At 41.7% G+C, this 25,285-nt stretch overlaps 1 protein-coding gene across 1 annotated transcript; it reads left to right on the top strand.

Annotated features, from left to right (window-relative positions):
• The first annotated feature begins 37 nt into the window (after window positions 1-37).
• On the top strand, window positions 38-24,017 carry sh3rf2 (SH3 domain containing ring finger 2). The gene is made up of 11 exons (XM_061686195.1): window positions 38-349; window positions 2,915-3,294; window positions 11,576-11,869; window positions 13,738-13,833; window positions 14,713-15,102; window positions 20,521-20,639; window positions 21,732-21,902; window positions 22,082-22,356; window positions 22,435-22,751; window positions 23,154-23,458; window positions 23,574-24,017. The coding sequence occupies exons 2-11, from the start codon at window positions 2,959-2,961 to the stop codon at window positions 23,752-23,754; spliced, it is 2,484 nt and encodes an 827-aa protein (XP_061542179.1). The 5' UTR covers window positions 38-349; window positions 2,915-2,958; the 3' UTR covers window positions 23,755-24,017.
• The last annotated feature ends 1,268 nt before the right edge of the window (window positions 24,018-25,285 follow it).

Raw genomic sequence — 25,285 nt, 5'->3', positions numbered from 1 at the left:
TTGAGTGACATCAGTAAGTAAACGTTACCTGAATAATTAAAGCGTTGTGTCATTTAGTCCGCGCTGCCTCGTAATTACCCTGTTTAGTCTGCACTGACAAATGGTTACTCCATTAAGGGTTAATGTCGACGGTAGTGAAATTCGATACAGTTCCTGTTGAGCGCGCGCGGTGCTAAGAATGAGCTTGTTAGGCTACCCGTTGCTTGTAAACGTTTGCTTCCACGCTGCTCAGGTGCATCGTGGACGCCATTAGCCGCGCCGAACGGGAGGACGTCATGGCGGCGGCGGCGGAGGAGAAAAACTTGCCCATACAGTTGGGAGTTGGTTTGGCAGCCTGGGGGACGAGCGTGTAAGTTGTGAATGTTGTCAGTCTGCGCTGTTCAATCGAAAATCCGCAGCTCGTGTACGTGTAGCCACTTTCACTGGTCAGGTGAGCTGACATGTCGTGTGTCAGCGGGTACCGTTTATACCCCATGATGTGACCATGCATGTAACAAGTTAAAAATAAACCAAAAAACGCCTTATTTTTTATTTTTTTTTATTTTTTAAACGTAACAGCTGCAACCCAGGGGTCTTATGAACTGGGTTTCGTGACAGGAACAAAACCTTCACTGTCTTTAACGCGATTAGCTGTTTTGTTTGACACTAATGTCAGCAAAGGTGGGACTAAGTCGCGTATGTGCAAGTCTTAGTTGGAGAATGTAAAATGAATGCATGAACAATGTTTAATTTTGCTTTATTGTGTGTGTCAGTTTTACGGGCATCTTCAACTGGTATTGACAAATGGCTTGAAGCAAGCACTTTGTCTCTTATTTGGAGAGCTGTGGGAGTGAGTCTTTTTCTTTCCCCAAAGTGATGTTATACTTCCTCCCTCATACATTGACAGCAAGAGAGTGAAAACAGGCGCTACGGAATACTTTATTAAGTGTATTTAAAGCGTGTGTGTTTAAAAATATATGTAAAAAAAAAAAAAAAAAAAAAAGTGTCTCTGTAGATTGTTTTCGATCACGTGATCAGTATGTGGTTGGCACCAGAACAAAACAATGCGTTGATCTATAAAACTATCTATATCGCGGATGGATCTGGAATGTATTACCCGCAATAAACAAGGGTTAACTGTCCTGTATGTGACTTACTGCCACCCCTGGATATAAGATGTTAAAAGTAAGTCACATACCATACTTTTTTTCTTGAACAATTCAACACGAGCGGCACGGTGGCCGACTGGTTAAAGCGTCAGCCTCACAGTTCTGAGGACCTGGGTTCAATCCCCGGCCCCGCCTGTGTGGAGTTTGCATGTTCTCCCCGTGCCTGCGTGGGTTTTCTCCGGGCACTCCGGTGTTCTCCCACATGCCAAAAACATGCATGAATTGGAGACTCTAAATTGCGTAGGCATGACTGTGAGTGCGAATGGTTGTTTGTTCCTATGTGCCCTGCGATTGGCTGGCAACCAGTTCAGGGTCTACCCCGCCTCCTGCCTGATGACAGCTGGGATTGGCTCCAGCACGCCCGCGACCCTAGTGAGGAGAAGCGGCTCAGAAAATGAATGAATGAATGAATTCAACACGAGATTGGTTGTTATAAAATGAAAAAAGAAAAAACAAAACAAATATAAGGCAGCAGTATATTTTGTCCTTCAATACTAATGTAAATGTGCAATAGTAAGAAGAAGCAAAAAACGGTTTCAAGTAAAGCACACTGTTTAAGCATTTAAATTGAATAAAACGCAATGATTCCAAAGCACCTGTTCCCGCTCGTTGTCAAGGAATTGGAGACTACCGTATAACCACTTTAAAGAAACTAAAAGAAGAATCACTCGCACAGCGCTCCAAATAAGAGGTTAAGTGCTTGCTTCATGCTAATAAAACAAAAAAAACACAAAATCTATTGAAGGTCTGCTAACTTAATGCCAACATATAACATCATAGACAGGCTCATGGAAATTAGTATGTTATGATAATTATAAACCTTCAAACAACTGCTACTTTAACACACAGGGAGCAGCAACACAAACAAACAAAGTATACAACATTACTCACTGGCATACATTCTCTCTGCTCTGTGCGAACAATTACTATTGTTGGAGTTTAGTTGGGAATCTTCTGCATCTTCTTGCACTTTCTTCCTCTATTAATCTGCATCTCTTCCTGTAGCCATCAGTGCTGCCCAGCATGTTGCGGCACAACGTCCTAATACTGTGGCAAAAATCGAGCAAGTCAAGTCATTACTTGGGTTAAGCAAGTCATGCAAGCTTTCTCTTCTCATTAACAACATATATTTGCACATTTGCGGCTTTGCACTTAGTATCAGTAGGCTTACTTTCTTTAACTGCACTAGCAAATTCACTGTACTCGCACATTAAAAATCATGTAGGTCCCAAACCTGTCTCTGTAGTGTCTATTACTACCGGCATGTCTTCTCAATTAAAAGGATAACCAACATGAATCAGCTATTTATAGTGTATATAGGAAGATGACGTAGTTGATGGATGAAGTTAGATATCTTATTGTGTCTGTTGTCATTGAGTTACAAACCTTACATGTTGCCTCCCCTCCCCCTCTATTTTTATTTAAAAAAAAATAAAAAATCCTCAAATTCAAATATATTTGTAGTTTCCTCCATGATGCTTCATGTGGTGGCCTCTGCATTCAACATCATATATATCACACTGCTGGGTTGCCAGGTTCGCGCAGCATACATTTTTTCCCCTTTCTAAACCAAAACAAATGGAACACTACCTTCAAAATACAGATTTTAAAATGTAAACGGGCAAAACCTGTCATGAATACCAAGTCCAAGTCAAGTAGGGTCTTTCAAAAGTTTTAGCCAAGCAAGTCCCAAGTCCTAAAATTGTCGACCTAAGTTCGTCTCGAGTCACCACCTCTGCTAATATCTCTCTCCCCCTGTCTTTCAGTATGGTGGATTAAGTGATCAAGAAGCTCCAGTCCTCACACACAAATGGAGGCGCTCTCCCTAATGGCCTTGCTGGAGTGCCCTCTGTGTTCGGAGCAGCTGGATGCATCAGCCAAGGTGCTGCCCTGCCAGCACATGTTCTGTAAGGCCTGCTTGCTGAGGCTGGAAGCGGCGCACTCACAGTTGATCTGCCCAGAGTGTAGAACCCCCGCCAGGGCTCGGACAGTAGGTGAGCTACCTGCGAACATCCTGCTGGTGCGGCTACTGGATGGTTTACAGGGGTCAGCGGGGCCTAGCCGGAACTCGCACTACGCTGTGCCCTTTGCCAGGAGCAGTCAGACTGTCAGGGAGGGTCACAAAGAGCATCAAGGCCACAAAGACGTGAGTGTGTGTGTGAGTGTGTGTGTGTGTCTCTCTCTACCAGTGCTGCATTTGGGAAAACTGGGAAATGTCCGTCTAATGACATGAAATATAAAATGAGGTAATTCGGATGTACCTCAACTTCACAGTGATTCTGTAGGCGTGTAACACCGGTGGCTAGGCCTGTCACGATAATTACTATATCGACTTATCGTTCGATAAATAAAATGGACACGATAGTTATTTTGCGGGTCTACGCACCGGCGTTGGCTCCGTCCAACACTTCACAGCATTGCTCCGTGTGCCGTCCGTAGATCCACACAACACAGACACAGGGAAAGGAAACAATGAGTTAACTGTTTTTTTTTTTTACATACGCTAGCCCGCAAGCTAACGAGTTAAGGAGGGAAAAAGCTCACTTGACCGCGGTGACGCCGTTTAAAATCTCAGCACCTCACTCTGACTTGTTGTGTGTGGGTCCTCACATACACATTCACACACGCACGCACGCACACACACTACACACGCACACACGCACGCACACACAGACACACACACCACGGGAAAGTTAACTGTTTATTAACCATAACCGCAGCGACACGTTATTCAGTCAGTAGTTGACTATGGCTCTTTTCCAGCACTTTCAGCGGAGACGTCCACACGGTCCTGCACTTCGAGGACGAGTCTTATTTTTCATGATTTCAAAGCCTTAGTGGTAGGTTGATTGAAGACTCTAAATTGCCCGTAGGTGTGAATGTGAGTGCGAATGGTTGGTTGTTTATGTGTGCCCTGCAATTGGCTGGCAACCAGTTCAGGGTCTACCCCATTTCTCGCCTGCAGTTGGCTGGGATAAGCTCCAGCACGACCCCAGTGAGGAAAAGCAGTACAGAAAATGGTTTGATGGATCGATTTTTTATTTGTTTTTCTTCATTCAAATTTGGCAGGCGTTTTAAACGTTCCAGCCAAACATTTGTGACAAATGTACTTTAACACCCAATGACATATTTTGGTGTTTTTGTGACTCCCTGTCACGATAGCTTTGCAATTAGCATGGCTTCTTTGTCTTTCTCCTGTTAATTACTCCTCACCCTCACTTCATGATAACGATACTTGTCAGAAGTGTAGCATGTTCGCTGCCATGGAGGTGATGATTACTGACTTATGCTGCATTTACGCACGATGCGAAGCAAACGTTCCCCTCCGCTCCTCGGCATCGTATTTTGCTGCGTTAACTGTAACTTGTAAGTAGCTGGGGTGATGCAAAATAGTGTGCAACAAGCATTTCCCAATACAAACAGCGGACAGCAGGGAGGTTGGGCGAATATCGAATGTGGATGTGTCGGTTTTTTTTTGTTGTTGTTTTTTTTTGGTGACTTAATTTAGTTTTTTTCTTTACAGTAATGTGTACATGGCCACGCGCTGGCTGCAATTTTTGCTTGTCTCATAACACCATAACCATAACACCACACTATTTCAGCCGTTTTATTTCGGTAACAACAGTTTTGGTCCGAAACTGAAAATGCACTTTTGGGCCCAAAATTCGGTGCATTACTAGTAAAATATATTTTTAAGAACTGAGATGAGCCAACAAAGATTAGGTTTGTTGTCAAGAATGCTGACACTATTCAAATTGTCGGACCTGGTAAGAGTCACCTGACTTGCTATTGTTTCTCGCGCACCCCATTATGGTCAACATAGTTCTTTATACTTGTGTGCTGCAATATTTGGCATCTATTGTCATTCTATACAACCCAAATTCCAGTCACTCAATACACACAATAGTATGTTTTATCATAGTGCTCCTTTGCCAAATGTCCATTCGGGAGGACTATTCTGTATGATCCCAAATTGTAAATGAATTTTGTGTCACTGTGGGTATTCTTCCACAATGTCAAAGTCTGATCTTGCTCACCGCTAAGTGGGTTTATGCACACGAAAGACACAGGAGTTGAGTAAGATTACCTGACATGTCACAGCCCAAACACGATCTCAACTATCAAATTATTTCCCCAGGCAAATTGTGAATCAAGGGCTTCTTAAGTCTCAGGGGATAAGGTTTCTTTAAATGAGTTGGTACAATGAGAACCTTTCCCTGACCTCTGACACTGGCTGTCTTCAGAAGAAGCTACAGTAATTTTGTCAAATAGAGCTTCAACAATTAAAGCAACAATACATAGTCATTTTACGTTTGACTATCAGCTTCAAAATGTTGATGCTGATGATAATAGTTGACTGGCTTACAATAGGGAGAACAGCATTTCTGTCATGGCTAAAGTGCCCTTTCATTACCTTATTTAGTGGTCTGTCATAACTCGTCGGGACATTCTCACAAGCATCCCTCCTCACATTAGCTTCTTTGGCACTGGCATTCTGAGTCGCCTTTTTTACTGCTTTTTTCCCCCAGTTTGCTGTCCTGTGGATAAGGTATTAATACGGGACAAGGGTGTTGAAGGCAATCTGGGAATCTCCCTGTGTCCGGCATAACAACAGAAGGGCAATGTTGCCAGCTTTTAACCCGAATGCAAAGTTTAAGACCAGAGACTCGCTGGCCACGTGCCTTTGTATTGAAAGCAATTGTCATGGCCCTCGCCAAAGCATCAAGTTACGTTGTATATTAATAGGGCCGTGTGAACATGCACTTTGGACACAGAAATGTCCTGCTGTAGTCACTGATGGTGCAGCGGTACTTTCGGTGCTCATTTGGTGGTCAGACATGTCATTGGCAGTTTCCTTAGCTTGAAGTTTTCTCCCCTGAATTAAAAGCCAGCGTTATACTGCACAACTGTTAAGAGAAGCCCTCTAGCAAACAAAAGCCTACTGTTTTGTTTTTAGGTTTTTTTTTCCACAGTTTATATCATTTCACAGGTGTCTTAATAACATGTAATTTTTCCATCAAAATTTCCCAAGGACCACAAATGATAGACACATTTTTACATCATATTTCTTGCGATGGTGAAACTGGCTCGTTTTAGGGAAGGATCTGTCTAATGCAATGCACAAGCACTTATCCTGTGATACGTACTGCTGGACCATTGGTGAGTCCGGCTTTTGTTATAATGACAACCAGTGGGCTAAATCTCATGCACATTCCCGCCAGTGTCTCCTCTCCAGCCTCGCTTGGCTTTTAAAAGTTAAACACGGTTCATTACAAAAACTATAATATAACACTTAACTGTCATAGCAAGTGCTACAGTGAGTCTGGCTACTTTAACTGTTAGTCCTCTTCAGGTAACTTGTGGTTTATATTCTCTTTCCTCTTCATTTCCTTTTGGAAAAAAAATGTAGCAAAAAACACGGCAAATAATACGCCAATGAGGTTCGCTGATATGAGGTCTTGTGAGGTATGCTGATGTCGTCCTTGTTGGCCGTTGGAACTCCAAATTCTGTTTTGTTTGGTTTTTCATATAACGTTGGTTGAATTAGAAATTGTACAAGCCTAGTAGTAGTCTGTTTTTTTTAAAAGAGAAAATGTATTTAAACAAGTTTTGAATCAAACTTGAACTGAAACCCATCATTAGATTAACAAAGAGCTCCGTATTGTTTGAGTCACTCATCATGCTTATCAATTTGTCTCAATTGAGGATATAAGAAATGCAGAGAGAGGCCCTTCCAATTGTACATCATTTAAACCATTCAGTGTTCATAAGTCTGCTTCTAAATCCTCAACCTCGGTTCAGTGAAAGTTCAAAAAGCTCGCCTGAGTTCAGGAGGGGGGAGTTTGTGATCGTATTGCTATTTAGACGCTGGAGACAAGCTGCAGTTCAGAACAGGGTGATACAACCTATTCTACTTATCCTCTCCATCGGACCAGGCTTCACAGAATGTAATTTTAGTGTAGTTGATTAAAATAACATCAACCTGGTCATGACAAGCCCGCTCTGCCTGAGAGAAAAAAGGAAGCAGGTGTCTTTGTATCTTTATTCAGCTGATCTCCTATTAAGTTGTCTTCAGATGCTGCATTAAAAGGAAATAATGTGTCTACAGTATTATTTTGTGAAAGTAGGCTGTGGATGATTTATTTCACTGATGTAAAATTCTGCCTTTGCAAAGATAACATTTCTAATATTTGCCTCTCTCATTAAGCTTAAGATAAACAGAATATTATCTCATAAAGTGGGCTGTGAGCATTAATATTTGTATGGTGAGTGAATACAACTTTGACAGTTGTGCTATGAATTAGGCTTGTAAACAGTATGACGATGGATGCTCCAAGATTTGGCCCTGCCTACCTCAGAATTTGCAGTGCATTATGTATTTGTTCAATCTACAAATCTACCACTTCTAAAGTGATCTTCTTCAAACCCTTCCATCCATCCATCCATTTTCTACTGCTTAGCCGAGGTCAGGTCGTGGAGGCAGTAGCTTTAGCAGGGACGCCCAGACTTCCCTCTCCCCAGCCATTTCATCCAGCTCTACCGGTGAGACGTAGTCTCTCCACCGTGTCCTGGGTCGTCCCCAGGGTTTCCTTGCAGTGGGAGGTGCCCGGAACACCTCACCAGGGAGGCGTCCAGGAGGCATCCAAATCAAATGCCCCAGCCACCTCATTTGGCTCCTCTCAATGTGGACTTAAAACCTTCAAAGAGAATAATTCTGTCTAAGTAAGCTTGATAATTTATTTAGTAATAATTGACAACACAATTGCATGTTGGATTTTTTTTTTTTTTTTTTTAAATATGAATGTCAATGACAACCAGAATCACAGAACCTATTGTGTTCGACTTTAGAGGTTCCACTGTATTTTTCTGACTTAAGCTTCCATTAGCATCTGTTTTCTAGTTTTATCACTTAACACTGTAAATTGAGAAGTGTGTTCTACATTCAAATTATTTGCTCTTTCACATTACTTTTTTTTTTTTACAATTTTACACTTCGCAACTTTGCTCTTGCTGGACGACAACCCTTGGACCTGAGCCAAATAGCCTCATCCCTATTATTCATGCATCTTCATGACATTTGTTTTATTTGTGCATGTAACTACCGTGTTTTTAAAAGTAACCTTACAGTTACCTTTTTTAGCGCTGTGAGAAATGAACAGGGGTTCCCGTGAACTGGAATACAGTATAAGTTGCTTTATTATTACAGACTCAGGGTCCAGGCATAGAAAAACGAGATGCATAATATAAAAACAAGAAGGTAAAAATATGCAGCCACAGCAAGGCTGTATCAAGTATAAGAAAATAAATATTTACTATGAAGCATCATACAAGAACCAGACCATATTTTACTAACAACAAGGTGATTTTAAGTGGCAGTATTTTGTCATATTTTATATATCTTCACTGTGGGGTGGAATCCCCCCCGTCCCCCCAACCTCCAAAATAACATTTTCAGGTAAAAAAAAAAAAAAATTATAGCTTTGTTCAAGTTGGTATTGTACCTTATTGCTATCATTCTAACATCACATGAACACAACAGCTAGCACCCCAAAATTATGTTCAATCGATATGATGAAAATTTATCAGGGTGTTATCGATTAAAAGGATACGACCAAGGCGCCCGCTCGGTGTACACATCAAAGTCTACCTGTGTCACACGATGTCACCATGCACCTACAGAAAGCCTTTAAAAGCAAAATCTGTGTCACGTCATTCATCAGAACTCCTTTCAAACATCTTGGAGGCATTGTGATGATGAAAATTATTAAGAACTAGCGATAGACCAATATGATTTTTCAGGGCGATACCGATTATTAGCAGTCAAAGAAGCCAATAACCAATATTTGGAAACGATATTCATTTTTGAAGTAAAAGGTTTTCCCCTTTTATTTATTATTTATTGGTGTCAAAATTTTGAATAATACAAGATTGTATACTTTGTTTAAAGGCCTTTTAGCATATATTTAGTGAATAGATTTTCAAACTTGTTAAACATGTTAAAGTTTTTTTTTTAGAATCTTAGACAATAGACATTTGTTTTAAAATTCTAATAAAAAGTGCAGGGATCGCTCAGGCTTAGCAGAATGTCTTATAAGGTTAAATGAAAACTTAGTTTTCTACAGTTAATAGTTTTCCAAAATTTCACTGTAACTGAAATGTTTCTTTCACTTATCATTTCAACAAACAAAAACAAAAAGTGCAGGGAGTTCCCAACGTCTTAAGTTAACTGAAAATGTAAATAAGTTTTAAATACGGTAGATTTCTTAACGGCCATTGGATTTATTTAAAAAATAAATAAATAAAGGCTGTTGCCATGTTGTCACAGATAATCGGTCTCTCCTGCTATGTTGTCACCTATAATTGGTCTTTCCCTTCACTTCTCTCCAAAAGTCAGTGGCATTGTTGCTTAAGTTTCTTAGCCATAGAGCCATAGTTAAAATAAAATGAATATTATACTTGTATCTTGCATTATCTTAATTGTATTTGAGATATTAAGTCATGGATTGCAATGACTTTCCGACAGCTCAACCAGGACAAAGAAGAGGTTTTAGTTATTGTTCCTGAAGGCAAGAGAGAGAAACTGTTAACGAAACTAGAATATTTTCATCACAGTGTGTAAAGAACCTGGGCTTCGTTCTCGACTCTGAGCTTAATTTTACTCCACACATCAAAAATGTAACTAAGATAGGTTTTCACCATCTTAAGAGCCTAGCCAGAGTCTGTCCGCTCTCTGGTCCTCCCAAAAAGACCATCACTCATCTACGATTACTGCAGATATCAGCTGCTTGTGTGGCGACATAGACCACAGGGCGTGTTTGCCTTATCTTTTAACTGATTTCTTATTTATTTATTACGTATTTATCAATTTATTATTTTATCCTATTTTGTATTTTTTGTGTCCTTCAGTTTTTTTATTATTATTTTTTTTAATACTCTCCTATTGTCTTTTAGTCTTTTTAACTTTTTAAGTTGAACTTCAATGTCTTCTCATGAGAGTCTCCATAACTGCGGGGATGTCATCCTGCAGTTTCCACGGGCCCGGTGACTCGAGGGCTCTGCAGAACGTGGAGAGTCCATCCCGGTCTACCTGGGTCATGTTGGTCTCTTTGGTAGCATCCACTGTGGCTGTGGGCTGTGGCACCTCTCTCTGAGGATGGCTCCCACAGGTTGTCTTTCCTCACCTGAATCCATTTCCTTGCCATTTCTCTACACTATTAATCAATAGGTGGTGTGTGCGGGTTTGTGAGTTCGTTTGGGTGTGTTATGCGTTTATATGTGGGGATGGGAGGGGTGGGTTGTATTGCTGTTTTTAATTCTGTTTTTATCTCTATAAAGTGCTTAGTGTTTCATTTTAATGTATGAAAACTGCTCTGAATAGATTGATGCACACATTTAATGCCCAAGCTCTCCATTGTACAGATGTAGTGATATCAGCGCTGTAAGACAAATCCATTATCAGCCACCTGATGATATGTGGACAGGTTGAATTTATCGTCATGGATAAGGAAACACCCAGGTTTTGGCCGACCTGCTATGGCCCAAGTCCTAGTGGCTTCATAAGCCGCAGCGTGATATCCTGCCACATATTTATCCCATCAAGGCTTGAGATTGTGTCTTATTTTTGCATTTGTGAAAGCACATACTGCTTTTATGCAAAGGTTTTACAGTGTCATCATACATTTGGCAGATTTCTTAAAACATAAATTTTCACACTCCGTCTGGTTACGCACCATAGTATCTCTTGGTAGAATGATTTCACGTCACAACCTATCTCTCTTAGTATAGTAAGCTAAACGGTCTTCCTCACAAAGGGTTGACCAGTCCAATGTTCCTGTGTTGATACTATTTCTATGACTCGATAAATTAGGTATATTCTCAACATTTATTGTCATAGCAACACTGGTACATGATCAAATGGTAGCACCATACAGAATGTTCATAGATGCAAGAGAAGCATGTGCATGAGCTGTGCTTATACAGTGGTCCAGCCATGATGTCATTTACTAGGCCTCGCTTATATACAGTATGTATAGCTATCTGGAGATAGCTCTTTGCTTGACAATACCAGCTTATTATTGTGACAAAACAGAGCCAGATGCCTGGAAAATAATGAATTTTTGTCCGACATATCTGCATTTATATCCGCAATAATAAAAATAAGAGGAAGTATTACTTTGAATAAAGGAATTGATAAAAGCCAGTTCATCTAAATAATCATCCTCATTTTCATTGCATTCAAAAGGTGTATATACAGTACAAAGTCACAATGTCATGTGAAAAAGACATGAAAAAAGCATTGTTAACCTTCTGGAGGTGGACTTAATGACGAGACATACTGTAGCATACTAGAAACAAAGATGTTAACAGCACTATGTAATCCATGTTAGCTCAAATAAGTCTGTGGGTGATGTTCTTCTGTTCCTCAGGTTTCTTCAAGAACTTCAATCCATAGCCAAGATGATTCAGAAGGAGAGCTTATTCTCTCCCCTGTTAACAGCATTGTGCCGAAACACAGAGCGACACCGAGCGATGACTGGCTCCACAGACACATTAGTGACAATAGTGGCACATCTGTTTCTGCCAGCATGCTGCATGCTGCCCCCCAGACGCCTCAATCACTGCCCCACCAGCAGTCGCTGGCTCTTTGCCGCACACTGTGTGACTTTAGTCCCAATGAGATGAACGTGGAGACCAGCGATGCTTGTCTTAGCTTCCATAAGGTACGGTATGTGTCTCACAGTCCTACCGAAACACGTACAGAGGATCTCAAGTCTTGGGAAATGCTTGTGAAGATGCAGTGTCAGTGTTCTAACATCAATAATAAACACAAAGGGCCTGATTTACTAAGATCCCAAATAGAAATTGGAAATCCCATTGGAAATTTAGCGTTTTTGGCAGACGCAATCCTGGTTGCGCCCAGTCAGTAGATCAACTTCCACGTCTATGTGTATGAGCATTCAGGTTCACGCCCATTTTTGCACATGGAAACCTTTAGTAAATCAGGCCCCAAGTATTCTGGCAAAGTGAGGATTAATGAACTTTTGAACACTGAAGTGTATTCCTCCCTGTACAGGTATTTAGACCTATTTTTTTAATAATCTTTTCGGAACTTGCATGTATTTAAATGTTGATTATACATGTTTTTCAATCGCCATGCTCATCCAAACAACGAAAAACAAATTAAGTTTTTATTTTAAATTATAGCCTAACCTAGTTGTGAACAGTTTATATACTGTACAATTGACCCGCAGCTGGGATAGACCGCGAACCTAATGAGGACCAGCAAAATAGAAAATAGATGGCTGGACGAAATTTCACCATTCCAGGAATAAACTGTCAGCGTTATAAAACAGTTAAGGTTGTGTAGGCTGCCAATTGGCTGGTGACCAGGCCAGGGTATATGTAACCTCTTGCCCTCAAAGTCAGCTGGGAAAGGCTTCAGCTCACCCACCATCCTAATGAGAACAAGTGCTATAGAAAATGGCAAGTTCTTAGTTACCATTTGTGCATTCTTAACTACCATACATATAAAAATAACCACTGCAAAAAAAACATGTTCAAACAAAAGAACAACAGGAATTCATGTCTTCGTTACATCTCGGCTACATTACTGTTGGGTCAAAATGCTGCTACTCTCCTCCTAACTGGAGCACGTAGGAGGGCGCACGCAACTCCAGTTCTAGCCTCCTTTCATCGCCTTCCTGTGCATTTTGGAGTCAATTTTAAGATATATTTATTTGTTTTTAAATCTTTAAATGGTCTCATCCCACCCTACCCTCTGAACTGAGTTGAATTAAATTATGCAATATTTTTCACAATTTAAAATGGTTCCCTTAATAAATTGTGTGTGCTCAAAATGTCCCAGGAATCAGGATTTACAGGACACTTTTCACCCTCGTAACTGCCCTCTTGAAACAGCTGTTTTTTTTCTTTCGGGCCGTTGATAACCTCCTCAATTTCAAGGTACCACTGTACAAATGTTATCATGGGGGTTGAACCGTGGTACCTTGGTTCTAGCTACTCGGGATTTTGTCTTCCAAAAGAAGATAATATACTTTTAGATTCCTTTGACTTGACGCAATGTCCTTTTTCTGACAGGTAAGTCAGAAAAACACTGTGGTCTCTCTCCAGATTTTTGGTCTCTCCTTTGGCTTCTTACATCATGCCGAGCACAGGAAGTTGCTTCTGGTGGTAAAACATAATAGCCATGGTTATTTTTTTCATTTTGCTCTTTTCACTGTTTCGCAGCATTCATTGCGGTCTGAAGGATTTCTGAGCGAGTTATGTAAGGGCTCCATTGCTGTATGCTTTCCATTAAAGCACTTGCTGCTTGCCTCGCTTTCCTTATTTTTTATTTATTTATTTATTTATTTTTTAATGGAGATGTTTTTTTTATACAGGCGAGGTTGTTCGCAGAACAGGCCCTGGCCTTCAAAGAGACACAGAGAGTTAATTCCTCATGAGTGCCCAGGCTCTAATCATAGGATAAAACACTGAGCTGTCATTTAATTTCCAACAGTGTCGCATCTCGCCTCTTTGTAACTTTTGCCTCCATTTAAGTTTCCTCACGTGTGTTCGTGTTCTGCAGGGCGACATTCTCACTGTTATCAGACGGGTGGATGAACACTGGATTGAAGCCAAACTGGGCGACAGGATAGGAATTTGCCCTCTACAGTTTACAGAGGTGAGTTCTCTCCTCATGGTACATGCCATCTGTAGATGCAATGAATTCCAGGGCAGTTCCAGTTTCCTCTCTTTTTTCCATGCAAAGCTTTGGATTCATCCCCAAGTGCCACTCAGTGGCTGCAAAATGTTGAGGATAGAGAGCTCATTTTGAAGCCCTGCTGTGTGTGCAGATGCTCTTTAGTTAGGTTCGCAGAGCTGGCTTAGCTGACTGACTGTCATTTGTTTTCGTTTGAGCTTCCTGACTCCGGGAATAAACCTGCTCCACACTGGGACACATTGCTTGTTCATGCGGTGGGGTTACCTCAGCATGTTGGCATCTGAGTTCCCTCACTTGCCTCTTTTTTGTTATCTCACATCTTTCCTCACTTATTTTCCCACCCCTTTTTATTCCTCTCCCTGTCTTACTACTCTGTATCTTTCTCCTCAAGCTCCGCCTCAGCAGTCTTCCCATCTTTTCTACCTCTGGACTCTTTCATCCTCCTCTTCCCTCTCCTTGTGCTGTGCAGCCAGGCGTGAAGACACAGTAATGCTTTCTCTGCTCGGATGGCATAACAGCACATCACTGTGGTGAGTGAAAGCATTAACCCAGCCGTGCCTGTCTGTGACGCTCTATATTTCACCTTGCCTCCTGCTATTCTCTCAGCGCCAGTCGATCCTTCCAGGCTTACTGGCTGCTACTTATCTTCCCGCCTGCCTGTCCAACAAGTTGGAGTGGGTGAGTGGAGTGATGAGCAACTATGTTTAGACAGCTGCTTCACTGCTCAGCACTCAGCCTGTCAGGTGCTAGTGACAGGTAGACTTTGAGAGGCTTTCCTTGTTTAAATACGGGCTGTAGGTAGCGGACATCACTTTTCTTTTCTGCATCTATCTTTCCCAGCTAAACTCGGTGGCAACCAAACTATTGGAGGGAAAGAGTCGACGGAGGAGTGACTCAGCAGAATTTCAGAATCGGACGGGGAGCAGGAGCAAAGACAAGGGCCCAGAGGCATCCAATACGACCACAAACCAGAGAGTCACACAAGTTCCTGCAAAAACTCCTCTTGCCAGCCCTGTGGCCCCCTCCAACCCGTGCAAACAGCCGAGTCCCAGCAGCAGCAACTTTTCCCGCACGCCTGCTGTGGAGGCAAACATCAACGGCTTTGACCTCCAGCGACAGTCACACCGCTCCTCCGTGCGACCCCCTGCCCGTGGACACGCGCATCCCTCGCGCGATTACTCTCAGCGAGTTCGGCGCCACTCTGACGGCCCGCACAGACACCTGTTACTGGTGAGTCGCATGCCTTGATTTTGTCTTAGTATCTCATTGTTATTTGGTCTTCAATTTTCTTTCAGTTAGGTGTGCTTGACATGAATCAAAACGTGGCTAAAAAAAGTGGTGGCTACTCTTAACTGATAGATGTTTTCATTTGAAAAAATCTGTTTGTGCTCAGGGGCTCAGGGAGGGGACCACTGCCGTAAGGCTCAAGGAATGAAAACAGAGTGGAGCTACCCTGATGTTAGCCTCTGCATGATTGTCTCCTATTAAGACAAAACACATGTGAAAAGGGCTAAGAATGAAAACTGCTGGGTTGGACTGAAACTTTTCAAATGTTTGTAATTAAGAGTCCAGGGACCTGAGCCAGAGATTCTTCTCAGAGGTGGACGAGAGTCTTTTTCCTCTTCCAACAAAAACACAGCCAAATCATCACAGGAAAGTTGTAATTCTACAAACCAAAACATTATAAGGCCCTTGAGAAAAATGCATTAAAAAAAATAAAAGGTCTATAAAATGTTAACATCCCATCAGTTTCCCACTCTTTGGATTTCCTGTAAATACATGCACTCAACGGCCACAACATTAGGCACACCTGATTTCAATACAAGAGCTGCATCAAATGAGCTGCCTTTTTGAAAGATCACTTTTGAGTGATGCTGTGCTCACATGCACTAGAGAAAAACTGTATTAAGTCCATTGAAACCAAACGTTTCCATCAAAACCACTCAACTAGAATCAGAAATTCAAGACATGAAGGGGGAATTAATGAAACAAATTCATGTGAAATCAGTTCAAATGTTCATATTGTAAAAGTATATCAAGGTTGGAAGAAAAACATACCTGCTTAAAAAGTGGCTTAAAATATATATTTTTGTCTTCAACTGTTTTTGTAGTTTGCAGTGGTGTAGAACTGCTTTTCATCACACTGATAGCTGATTCTGCCATTTCTATTTGTGTCGTTCGGCTAAATCATAAGGGCAAAGTATTAGAAACATACACCCACACTAAGAGAACATACTGTCAAATCATAAGAGCATTGCTGTCTTTATAAAGGCATCATTTCTTTGATGCAGCTGTTGCATCGCATTGCAATTATGTACCTCCTATAGTGGACAGTGAATGCATAATTTCATTTCTCAGGGCTAATGACAGGGATAGATAGTCAAAACAGGTTCACGTGACAGAATGATGGATGGGTGATGTGGACCTCTGGCTAACAATTTGGATTGTATCCCAAACGAGACAAGGACATTTTGGAATGGGCAAGGGAAGGTCAAATGTACACTGGATATGTTATGCTCTGATCGACTCAGCATACAAACTTAAAAGGACACATGTGAATGTTACTTATGTGCTGACTATCCGTTTTGAATTTTTTTGTGGGCGTGGGACACCACTTAATGAGGAAACTGCACAGAGTCACAGTAAGGTTATGCAGTAGCAACATAAAAGCCTCTGCAAGGTTTTTAGAGCATAACTTTCCGCCAAGTGCCCTGCTTCCTGAGATAATGATTTCCTTTGATTTAGTTGAAGTTTCACTGCTCTGCCCTGCAATTATAAATGTCAGCGCGAAAAAAAAAAAAAAAAACATACCTCATGAAGGTCTGAAAGTGAGATCAAAAATAAGAGAGAGAAGAATGGTATTTAAAAAAATAGGGGTTTCAGCTTGGGAAGAAAGAATGAAAACAAGATTTGTGAACTATGTAAAGGCAAGTAAGTAGGAAGATGAGGAAAAATAAAAGATACTGTAGATTCAGCGTGTAGGAGGCTCAGAGAGTCCCTCAGTGTGTCTGCTTATCTCTCATGCTGATGATGATGAGTCACTGGTGAAATTTGTTATATAACAGACCCCCATCTCGCTCTCTCCCCCCACTGCTGTAAAACTCCTTCCTCTTCACTAAGCAGGTAACATCCACTCACACATCAGTGGGCTAGTAATAGAAGACAAGCCCTACTTTCTTTAAAGAAGTCTGTCCTGAAACATGATGCTCTCTTAAATCAAGTTTCAGCTAACTGAGGATGAAGCAAATTTCCCGTGTGAAAATATTTTGTAGATCTAAAATGCTTACACACCCCTGTTCAAATGCAAAGTTTTTTGTTATATAAAAAAAAATAGAACAAGATCATTTCAAGTTTTTCCACCATTAAGTGACCTATAACCTGTACAACTCAATTGGGGGGAAAAAATAAAAAAATTCTTGAGAGAGAAGGTAAAAATAAACAACTGAGATTGTGGTTGCTCAATCATGGACATCCTTTTATAACTGGGGAGACATCTCGTTCAAAGGTAAAGACATCCACACAGTCCTGCAGCTCGAGGAAGGGCCTTATTTTTCATGATTTCAAAGCCTTAGTGGTAGGTTGATTGAAGACTCTAAATTGCCCGTTGGTGTGAATGTGAGTGCGAATGGTTGTTTGTTTATATGTGCCCTGCGATTGGCTGGCGACCAGTTCAAGATGTATCCTGGCTCTCGATCAGAGTTAGCTGGGAAACGCTTTAGCACCCCGGCGACCCAAGTGAGGTTAAGCTGTATGGCAAATGAATGAATGAATGGATCACAAAACGAAGATTGGACATAGAAGCTGCCAAGAGGCTGACAGCAGCTTTGAAGGACCTGCAGGTATTTCTAGCAAGTACTGGCTGTTTAGTAAAAACCCGAATTCCAATGAAGTTGGGATGTTGTGTAGGACTAATTATTTCCTGTTCTCGCTTTATGTACACCTTCAGTTGGTCAACAGTCTGGGGTCTCCGTTGGCGTACACATTTTCAATGGGAGACAGATCAGGAATCCCTAAATTCCTTGCAAGTGTATGTTGAAGAAGAAGGATGTTGGCGGATGGTCAAGTCGGGGTCTTGAACCTAGGTCCCCCATGGTGGCAGGCGATGATCATTGGGCCACGGCTTACCTGTTGGACTGTTTGCTCACAAAATTGTTTAGAAAGTGGTGAACCTCACTCAATCCTTGCTTTTGAACAACTGAGCCTTTTAGGAATGCTCCTTTTATACCTAATCATGACACTCACCTGTTTCCAGTTGACCTTTTCACCTGTGGAATGCTCCAAACAGGTTTTTTTTTTTTGAGCATTCCTCAACTTTCCCAGCCTTTAGTTGCCCGTGTCCAAGCTTTTTTTGGAACGTGTTGATGCCACAACACGGGCATCAAATTCAAAATCAGAAAAGATTTTAAAATTTAAATATCTTCTCTTTTTAGTGTATTCAATTATCTATAGGTTGAAAAGGATTTGTAAATCATTGTATTCTGTTTTTATTTACATCACAGCTCTGATGTAAGGTTTGTACGTGTGACAACAATCTCCCGTCTTATTCGTATGTCTGGGCTATGGGGTAGCGTGGAAGCTTGTCCTCCAAAGAACAACAAAATCCAAATATAATACAATACAAAGACAAAAAAAAAATTTTTTTTAAAAAACACCACGTGAAACCTCCAAAATGCATGTGGGAAAATGTGTTATGGTCTGATGAAACCGAGGTGCAACGTTTTGGCCATTACTCCAAAAGGTATGTGTGGCGCAAACAACACTGCTCATCACCAAAAGAACACCATAACTACAGTGAAGCATGGTGGTTGCAAAATCATGCATTGGGCTGTTTTTCTTCAGCTGGAACTGGGGCCTTAGACAAGGTGGAGAGAATTGTGAACAGATTCATTACCAGCCGTGGTATTGGTATTGGTATTTGCATAGTCACAGGAGCGTGCTGATTCCCATGTAACATGTTTAAATGTGACTGATTAATTCTGAACACAGCCACTTCCCCAGTTTAAAGAGTGTGTGTGCACACTTGTGCAACCAGATTATTTCAGTTTACCTTCCACTCCTGAAAATATTATGGGTGGTTTCAATTGAGTTTTGTACTGACTGGTTTTCCTAGTTCCAGAATGCCTTTTAATTGATAGCTGGTTGAATTATTCAATTAGTGGGGACCTATGGGCCATGGACCAAATACAGCCCGTGAGAACATATGAAAGCCCCAAAACCTTTAAAAAAACCACAAACGCTCATAATATATATTAAATATGTTTGATTGTTGCATCGTTTTTTAAATACATTTATTATGAACCTCAAAAGACTTTATACAGGCTGAAATAGCCTGTGATTGGAAAAAGCCTCCCCTGATTTAGAAGTCTCATACTCAGCCCATAGTTTCTCTCTCCTTGTAAATTATATGACACTGCTGGGTCATTGCACGCGGCAATTGCGTGACTGCTGCTTGAGTAAGATGCCCTCTTTGTATCTGGAAAAAAAAAAAAAACACAGACCAAGAATAGAAGATGGACACAGAGGAGTGAAAAGACTTAAATAATTGAATACATAAAGAATGCAGTGTTGTGCTTTTTCTCTTGCTGTTATTTCTTGCAAGGAGTTAATGCTGTGAGAAATGATTAATTACCGTCATTATATCAGGTGTTCGTTCACATGTAACTGTCTTACTAGTAAAAATAGCATTTCTAAATCATGTACTTTAAACATATGCCTGAGATTTACATCCATCATGTGAAAGCTCAAATGTCTTCAGGACATACTCGATGCCTTTTATCTCCTTTTTGCATGTATGCCTCTCAGCTCTGCTTTTCACAAAGGACTTTTAGGTAATAGTGATGTCTTGAATCAAGTTAATTATAGCTTTCTTTGTTTCGTGCGAGCGTGGAATGTAACTGTACAGTATATGCAATGCAGCCTAATGGTCACAGAGCCTCAGGATCCCAGGCACCTGCTATAAAGGGAACCTCTTGCTTCACTGGGCACTATTAATTCTTTAAGCACTAGGTGTGCTTGAAATAGCATGAAGCTTGGACTGAAGCCATGACAGGGAATATTTCTCAGTTTTATAAAGAGCACTTGGAGTAGCCCAAATTAAATGAATCAATGGCTTGATCGTACACTTTCCGGCCACAATTTAAGGTATACATGCGCAATCGAATGAGGTGCGGTATAAGAACTGTATCAGAAATTTGGCATTTTCAAAGATGATAATGCTTGCTCTTGAGGGAGGTTGGTTTTTTTGGTTGTAATATGCGTGGGGTGTAAAACTACACAATACAGAGAGGTGCATTGTTGTTTTCCCCCCATTTACTTGTATAGCTTCAGAAGAAAAGCAAAATATTAGAAATTACTTTCAGTATGATGCTTTAATGGACCACGATAGTAAAAGTTAAATGAAATACATCTGATGGTGTCAAGAAGCAATTTTTGTTTCCACTTTTGCATTGGGTGTCATTAGATTGGGCAGCTGTACGTAATGTTGTGGCCGGTGAGTGTGTTTTGATATGCTATGGAAAAGATCCTCAAGTGAACTCTTGGAATTCCCCAACACCACCATGACTATTTTGTTCTGAGTGTGCTGTGGTTCAAAAGTTCAACCATCCTCCTTAAATTCATGTTGATCGTTTTTCCTCCATTTTGTTACAGAGTGACAAGATGGCCAACAAGGCTCCACCCAACATCTCGATGGCTCTGTCAAACCCCCAAATTTCTTCCTCTTCTGCAGACAGCAAAAACTCCAATACGCAGCAGCTCTCAATCAGTGTGTGAGTCCATGAACAAAAACTCTCATCATTATAAAACATTTAACTGGAGAAGAAGAAGAAGAATTATCTTTTATTGTCATGAACATGCATGCATGCACACGAAATTTGATCTCTGCATTTAACCCATCACAGTGAACACATACACGATAGTGGAACACACTGGAGCAGGGGGCAGCTAAAGCGCCCAGGGAGCATTTCGGGGTATCAGTGTCTTGCTCAAGGACACCACAGCCATGAGTCCGGGGGATGTTGGTGGATGGTCCAGTCGGGGTCTTGAACCTAGATCCCCAACGTTGGCAGGCGATGATCTTCACCATTGGTGCATGGCTGCCCAGTCAATTGTTCATAAACATTTAACAATTATCCATACATCTTCTATCACTTATCCGAGGTCGGGTCGCGGGGGCAGTAGTTTAGCAGGGACGCCCACAGACTTCCCTTTCCCCAGTCACTTCATCCATCTCTTTCGGGGGGATCCTGAGGCGTTCCCAGGCTAGCCAAAGGATGTAGTCTCTCCAGCGTGTCCTGGGTCGTCCCGGGGGTCTCCTCCCGGTGGGACGTGCCCGGAACACCTCACCAGGGAGGCGTCTGGGAGGCATCTGAATCAGATGCCCCAGCCACCTCATCTGGCGCCTCTCGATGTGAAGGAGCAACGGCTCGACTCTGAGATCCTCCTGGATGACCGAGCTTCTCACCCTATCTCTAAGGGAGAGCCCGGACACCCTGCGGAGGAAACTCATTTCGGCTTTTTAACAATTATGCAAGTATAAAAGTTAACCACTCTTACTATTAACACATAAAACAATGACAAAGATTTAGCCACTGCCAAAACAAAAAACGAGACTTAACCTTGACCATAACAGTGGTGACAATGGTCATAATCTTTGAATAATGTATCTTCCATTATACTCAATTTCTTCGGTTCTTCACCTTATTCTTTTGAAACAAGTGTTGAGAAAAGGCTATAAAAAGACAAATAAGTCTCCCAGTTAATGATTTGATGCTCAGAACTGAACAAGTTAAGGACATTTAGAATACACACACTAGCTTCCATTATGTTGGAATAATAACATGGGCTACCTCACCCCTTAGGTGTGCTGTGCTGTACTCCTATAAGCCACAACGCCCAGAGGAGCTTGAGCTGAGGAAAGGGGAGATGGTGGGAGTGTACGGAAAGTTCAAAGAAGGATGGCTGCGTGGGTTGTCTCTCCGAACGGGCAAAGTGGGCATCCTGCCCAGCAACTACATCACTCCTGTGCTCAGGTGAAAGGTCACAATCCCTAACGGCACTATGTGTCAAGATGCAGTGCATTTGTGTGGGCAGGAATATGTTTAATCATTAAAAATGCAAAATGTATCACACTTGGAGAGTTATATAAAAGATTCTGTAGAACACTCAGTTTAAAGTGTGGATAACTTTATCCTTCTGTGTCTCACTGCAGAACGTCAGCCAGACTCCTGGAGACCAAAGCGGCAAGCGCATCATCACAGCACAATCCAGCAGTAGCAAAAAAGCACACAGCTGCTCGGAATCCTGCTGTGGTCCTTGCTCCTGATAGGGTAAATACTGATGGAGCACTGTACTCAGCAGGACAGGTCTCACATGTGCCAAATGGAGCGCAGCACGCAATGTCATCCACAGGTGCTGGAAAATCATCCTTCTACGGGAGCTCACCAGGTTGGGAGACAGTGAGGCGACTATTTAACCCACACAGAGGTGAATGAACAACCAGTGCATCTCCTAATTTTCACCATTATTGTGTAATAATGTCTCCTAAATTATCCTTTTGAATAGGTTTATCAGCATCCAACCCTTTCAACCATTCATCCAATTTGAATGTAACCTCCAACTCGGAGCACTTTGCACAAGTTCAGGCATCCGGCTACTCGCCTGCCCTGCAGAGGAAGAAAAACGGCGGAATTCTAGCAAACTCTGGAAGACCAGCAGGCTGGATGAGTGAGCCGACAGCGCTCTCTGCTGCCCTACTGTCGAAAGACAGGGACTTCACCTCCTCACATGAGGCAGGGGGTTATCACCATGAGAGGCATCTGTCCAGTGGTCCTCACTCAATTCTTGTCAGACCTGATTCACACAAGAGCACTGCAGACAAGGTAAAGTAGTGTTCAAATGAAGTTATATTGTAGTCACTCATCCTGTCACATCCACTAGAGTGGTTTCTCATGTAGTGACTGGACACAATTTTATCCTGATCTACTTATTTCAATTTGTCTGTGTCAAAGCAAATAGTATATAATTTTTATCAGTATTAAAATGTGTACAGCTGTCGTCTCAGCTGTGTTACAACTCTAAAACCACCTCTGAAAATAAAATGATCTCTGTGTGAACAGCAACCGAGCAAAAAGTCAGATAAATGCAGTCTTGAACAAACTGTGTAAAAATGTTTTTCACTGACAGCATAGTGTAACACTTACAGTTTAGTTTTTTTCTTCTTCTTTGATTTTGGTTACATTGCCAATATGAATTGTTTCCTTTCTTGTCCTGGTTGTCTCTAGCCTGCCAAGTCGGTGCGCTTCCTCACAGATGAAGACCCCCCACCTCCACGGCGTCGGACCTCCTCCTGGTCTTCAGGAAGCCAAGTTCCGTCCAACTTTGGCCCAGCACCTCTCCCACTAGAAGTATGGGCACCATCACTCACCTTGGGAAGAGACGGACCTGGAATCCTTCTCAAAGACGGAAAAGATCCAACTGTCAGGAAAGGCATGGAAACTGTTCTCTCGGATCTAAACTCAAACTCACAAAAACCAATGTCATTGCAGCCGTCGCTATCAGCTTTGTCAGCTCAGTTCAGCCCCACCAGGTAGTTTGGGAATTGGAACAACCATTCACAAAGGTTTCATTGTTTAATGACTTCTGCACAGAAAGGTTCACTGTTTTGTTTTGCTTTTTTTGTTTTGTTTTTTTCCTCCCCTCAGACACAGAGTGACTTCAACACATCTAGCCCAGACAGACTCTGAGCTCAGTCTGCTTCAAGGAGAGCTGGTCCTGGTCCACAGACCTCGACCTGACGGCCGTCTCCTGGTTACTCAGGAGACCAGCGGCCAGACAGGCCTGTTTCACTGTAGTATTCTTCACGCTCTGGAGAGGCTAACTTGACTCTTATTGCAATTAATATATTTTTGAAACCCTTTGTCGAGATCTAGCAGTTGAAATTGCCAAAAGAGATTTCCATGATGGAGTTTATTTTTGCCCTGGGTTCATATTAAAATCGATATTTTGTGTTTCTTCAGTGTATGAGCATGTACTGTATGTCTCTCGTCGACTGAGGATTTGCACATAAACCCACCAAACGGCGGTTACCCTGTTACTGCCCGTATTACATACAGTACATACAGTGCCCTCCCAAAGTATTGAAACAGCAAGGTCGATTCATTTGTTTTTGTTGTACACTGAAGACATTTGGGTTTCAGATCAAAAGATGAATATGAGACAAAGGTTCAGAATTCCAGCTTTCATTTCATGGTGTTTACATCTAGAAGTCGTAAACAACTCAGGACTTTTGTTTGAAGCCACCCACTTTTCAAGTTAGCAAAAGTATTGGAACAGACATGATTAAATTAACTATAAGTGAATAACTTATTTGCTGGCATTACCCTTACTTGCAATAACTGCATCAAGCCTGCAACCAGTTGATTTAAGATTGTTGCTTTCTTCATTTGAAATGCTTTTCCAGGCCTTTACTGCAGCTCTTTCAGTTCTTATTTATTTCCGTTTTTTTTTTCCCTTCAGTCTCATCTTCAGGAGGTAAAATGCATGCTCTATTGGGTTAAGGTCCGGTGATTGACTTGGCCAGTCCAAGACCTTGCACTTTCCCCCCCTGATGAAGTCCTTTGTTGTGTTGGCAGTGTGTTTTGGGTCATTGTCTTGTTGCATGATGAACCTCCTCCCAATTAGTTTGGATGCATTTTTCATTAAATTGCCAGACAAAATGGTCTGCCAACCTCCACAGGGCAGGGGTGAAGGTATCACAACCCACTGTTCGAAGAAGACTTTGAGAGAAGAAATATACAGGCCATACCACAAGATGCCAACCACTCATCAGCAAAAAGAATCGGAAGGCCAGATTGGATTTTGCAAAGAGGTACACAGATGAGCCACAAAAGTTTTGGAACAAAGTTTTATGGATTGATGAGACAAAGATTAACCTATAGCAAAGTGATGGAAAGGCCAAAGGATGGAGAAAGAAAAATGATCTGGTTATGATCAAAAACACGCAAGCTCATTTGTGAAGCATGGTGGAGGTAATGTCATCCCTTGGGCTTGCATGGCTGCTTCTGGAACGGGCTCTCTAGTCATTAGTGATGTAACTCATGATGGTAGCAGCAGAATGAATTCTGAAGTCTACAAAACAATTTTGTCTGACAATTTACAGAAAAATGCATCCAAACTAATGGGGAGAAGCTTCATCATGCAACAAGACAGTGACCCAAAACACACTGCAAAGACAACTAAGGACTTCATCAGGGGGAGAAAGTGGAAGGTCTCAGACTGGCCAAGTCGATCACTGGACCTTAACCCAATAGGGCATGCATTTTACCTCCTGAAGAAGAGACTGAAGGGAGAAACCCCTAGAAACAAACAAGAACTGAAAGAGGCTGCAGTAAAGGCCTGGAAAAAGCATTTCGAA

The sequence above is a fragment of the Phycodurus eques genome, chromosome 9, assembly GCF_024500275.1.
Source record: "Phycodurus eques isolate BA_2022a chromosome 9, UOR_Pequ_1.1, whole genome shotgun sequence".
Classification (NCBI taxonomy): domain Eukaryota; kingdom Metazoa; phylum Chordata; class Actinopteri; order Syngnathiformes; family Syngnathidae; genus Phycodurus; species Phycodurus eques.
Note: the sequence above shows the minus strand (reverse complement) of the source record. Positions and strands in the feature narration are given on the sequence as shown.

Bases quoted from the DNA above. Each gene is read 5' to 3' on its own strand.
- sh3rf2 (XM_061686195.1), top strand. From the start codon at position 2,959: ATGGAGGCGCTCTCCCTAATGGCCTTGCTGGAGTGCCCTCTGTGTTCG. The intron at 22,357-22,434 runs GTGAATGAACAA...CCTTTTGAATAG, and splicing joins ACTATTTAACCCACACAGAG to GTTTATCAGCATCCAACCCT. The intron at 23,459-23,573 runs GTAGTTTGGGAA...TCCTCCCCTCAG, and splicing joins GCTCAGTTCAGCCCCACCAG to ACACAGAGTGACTTCAACAC.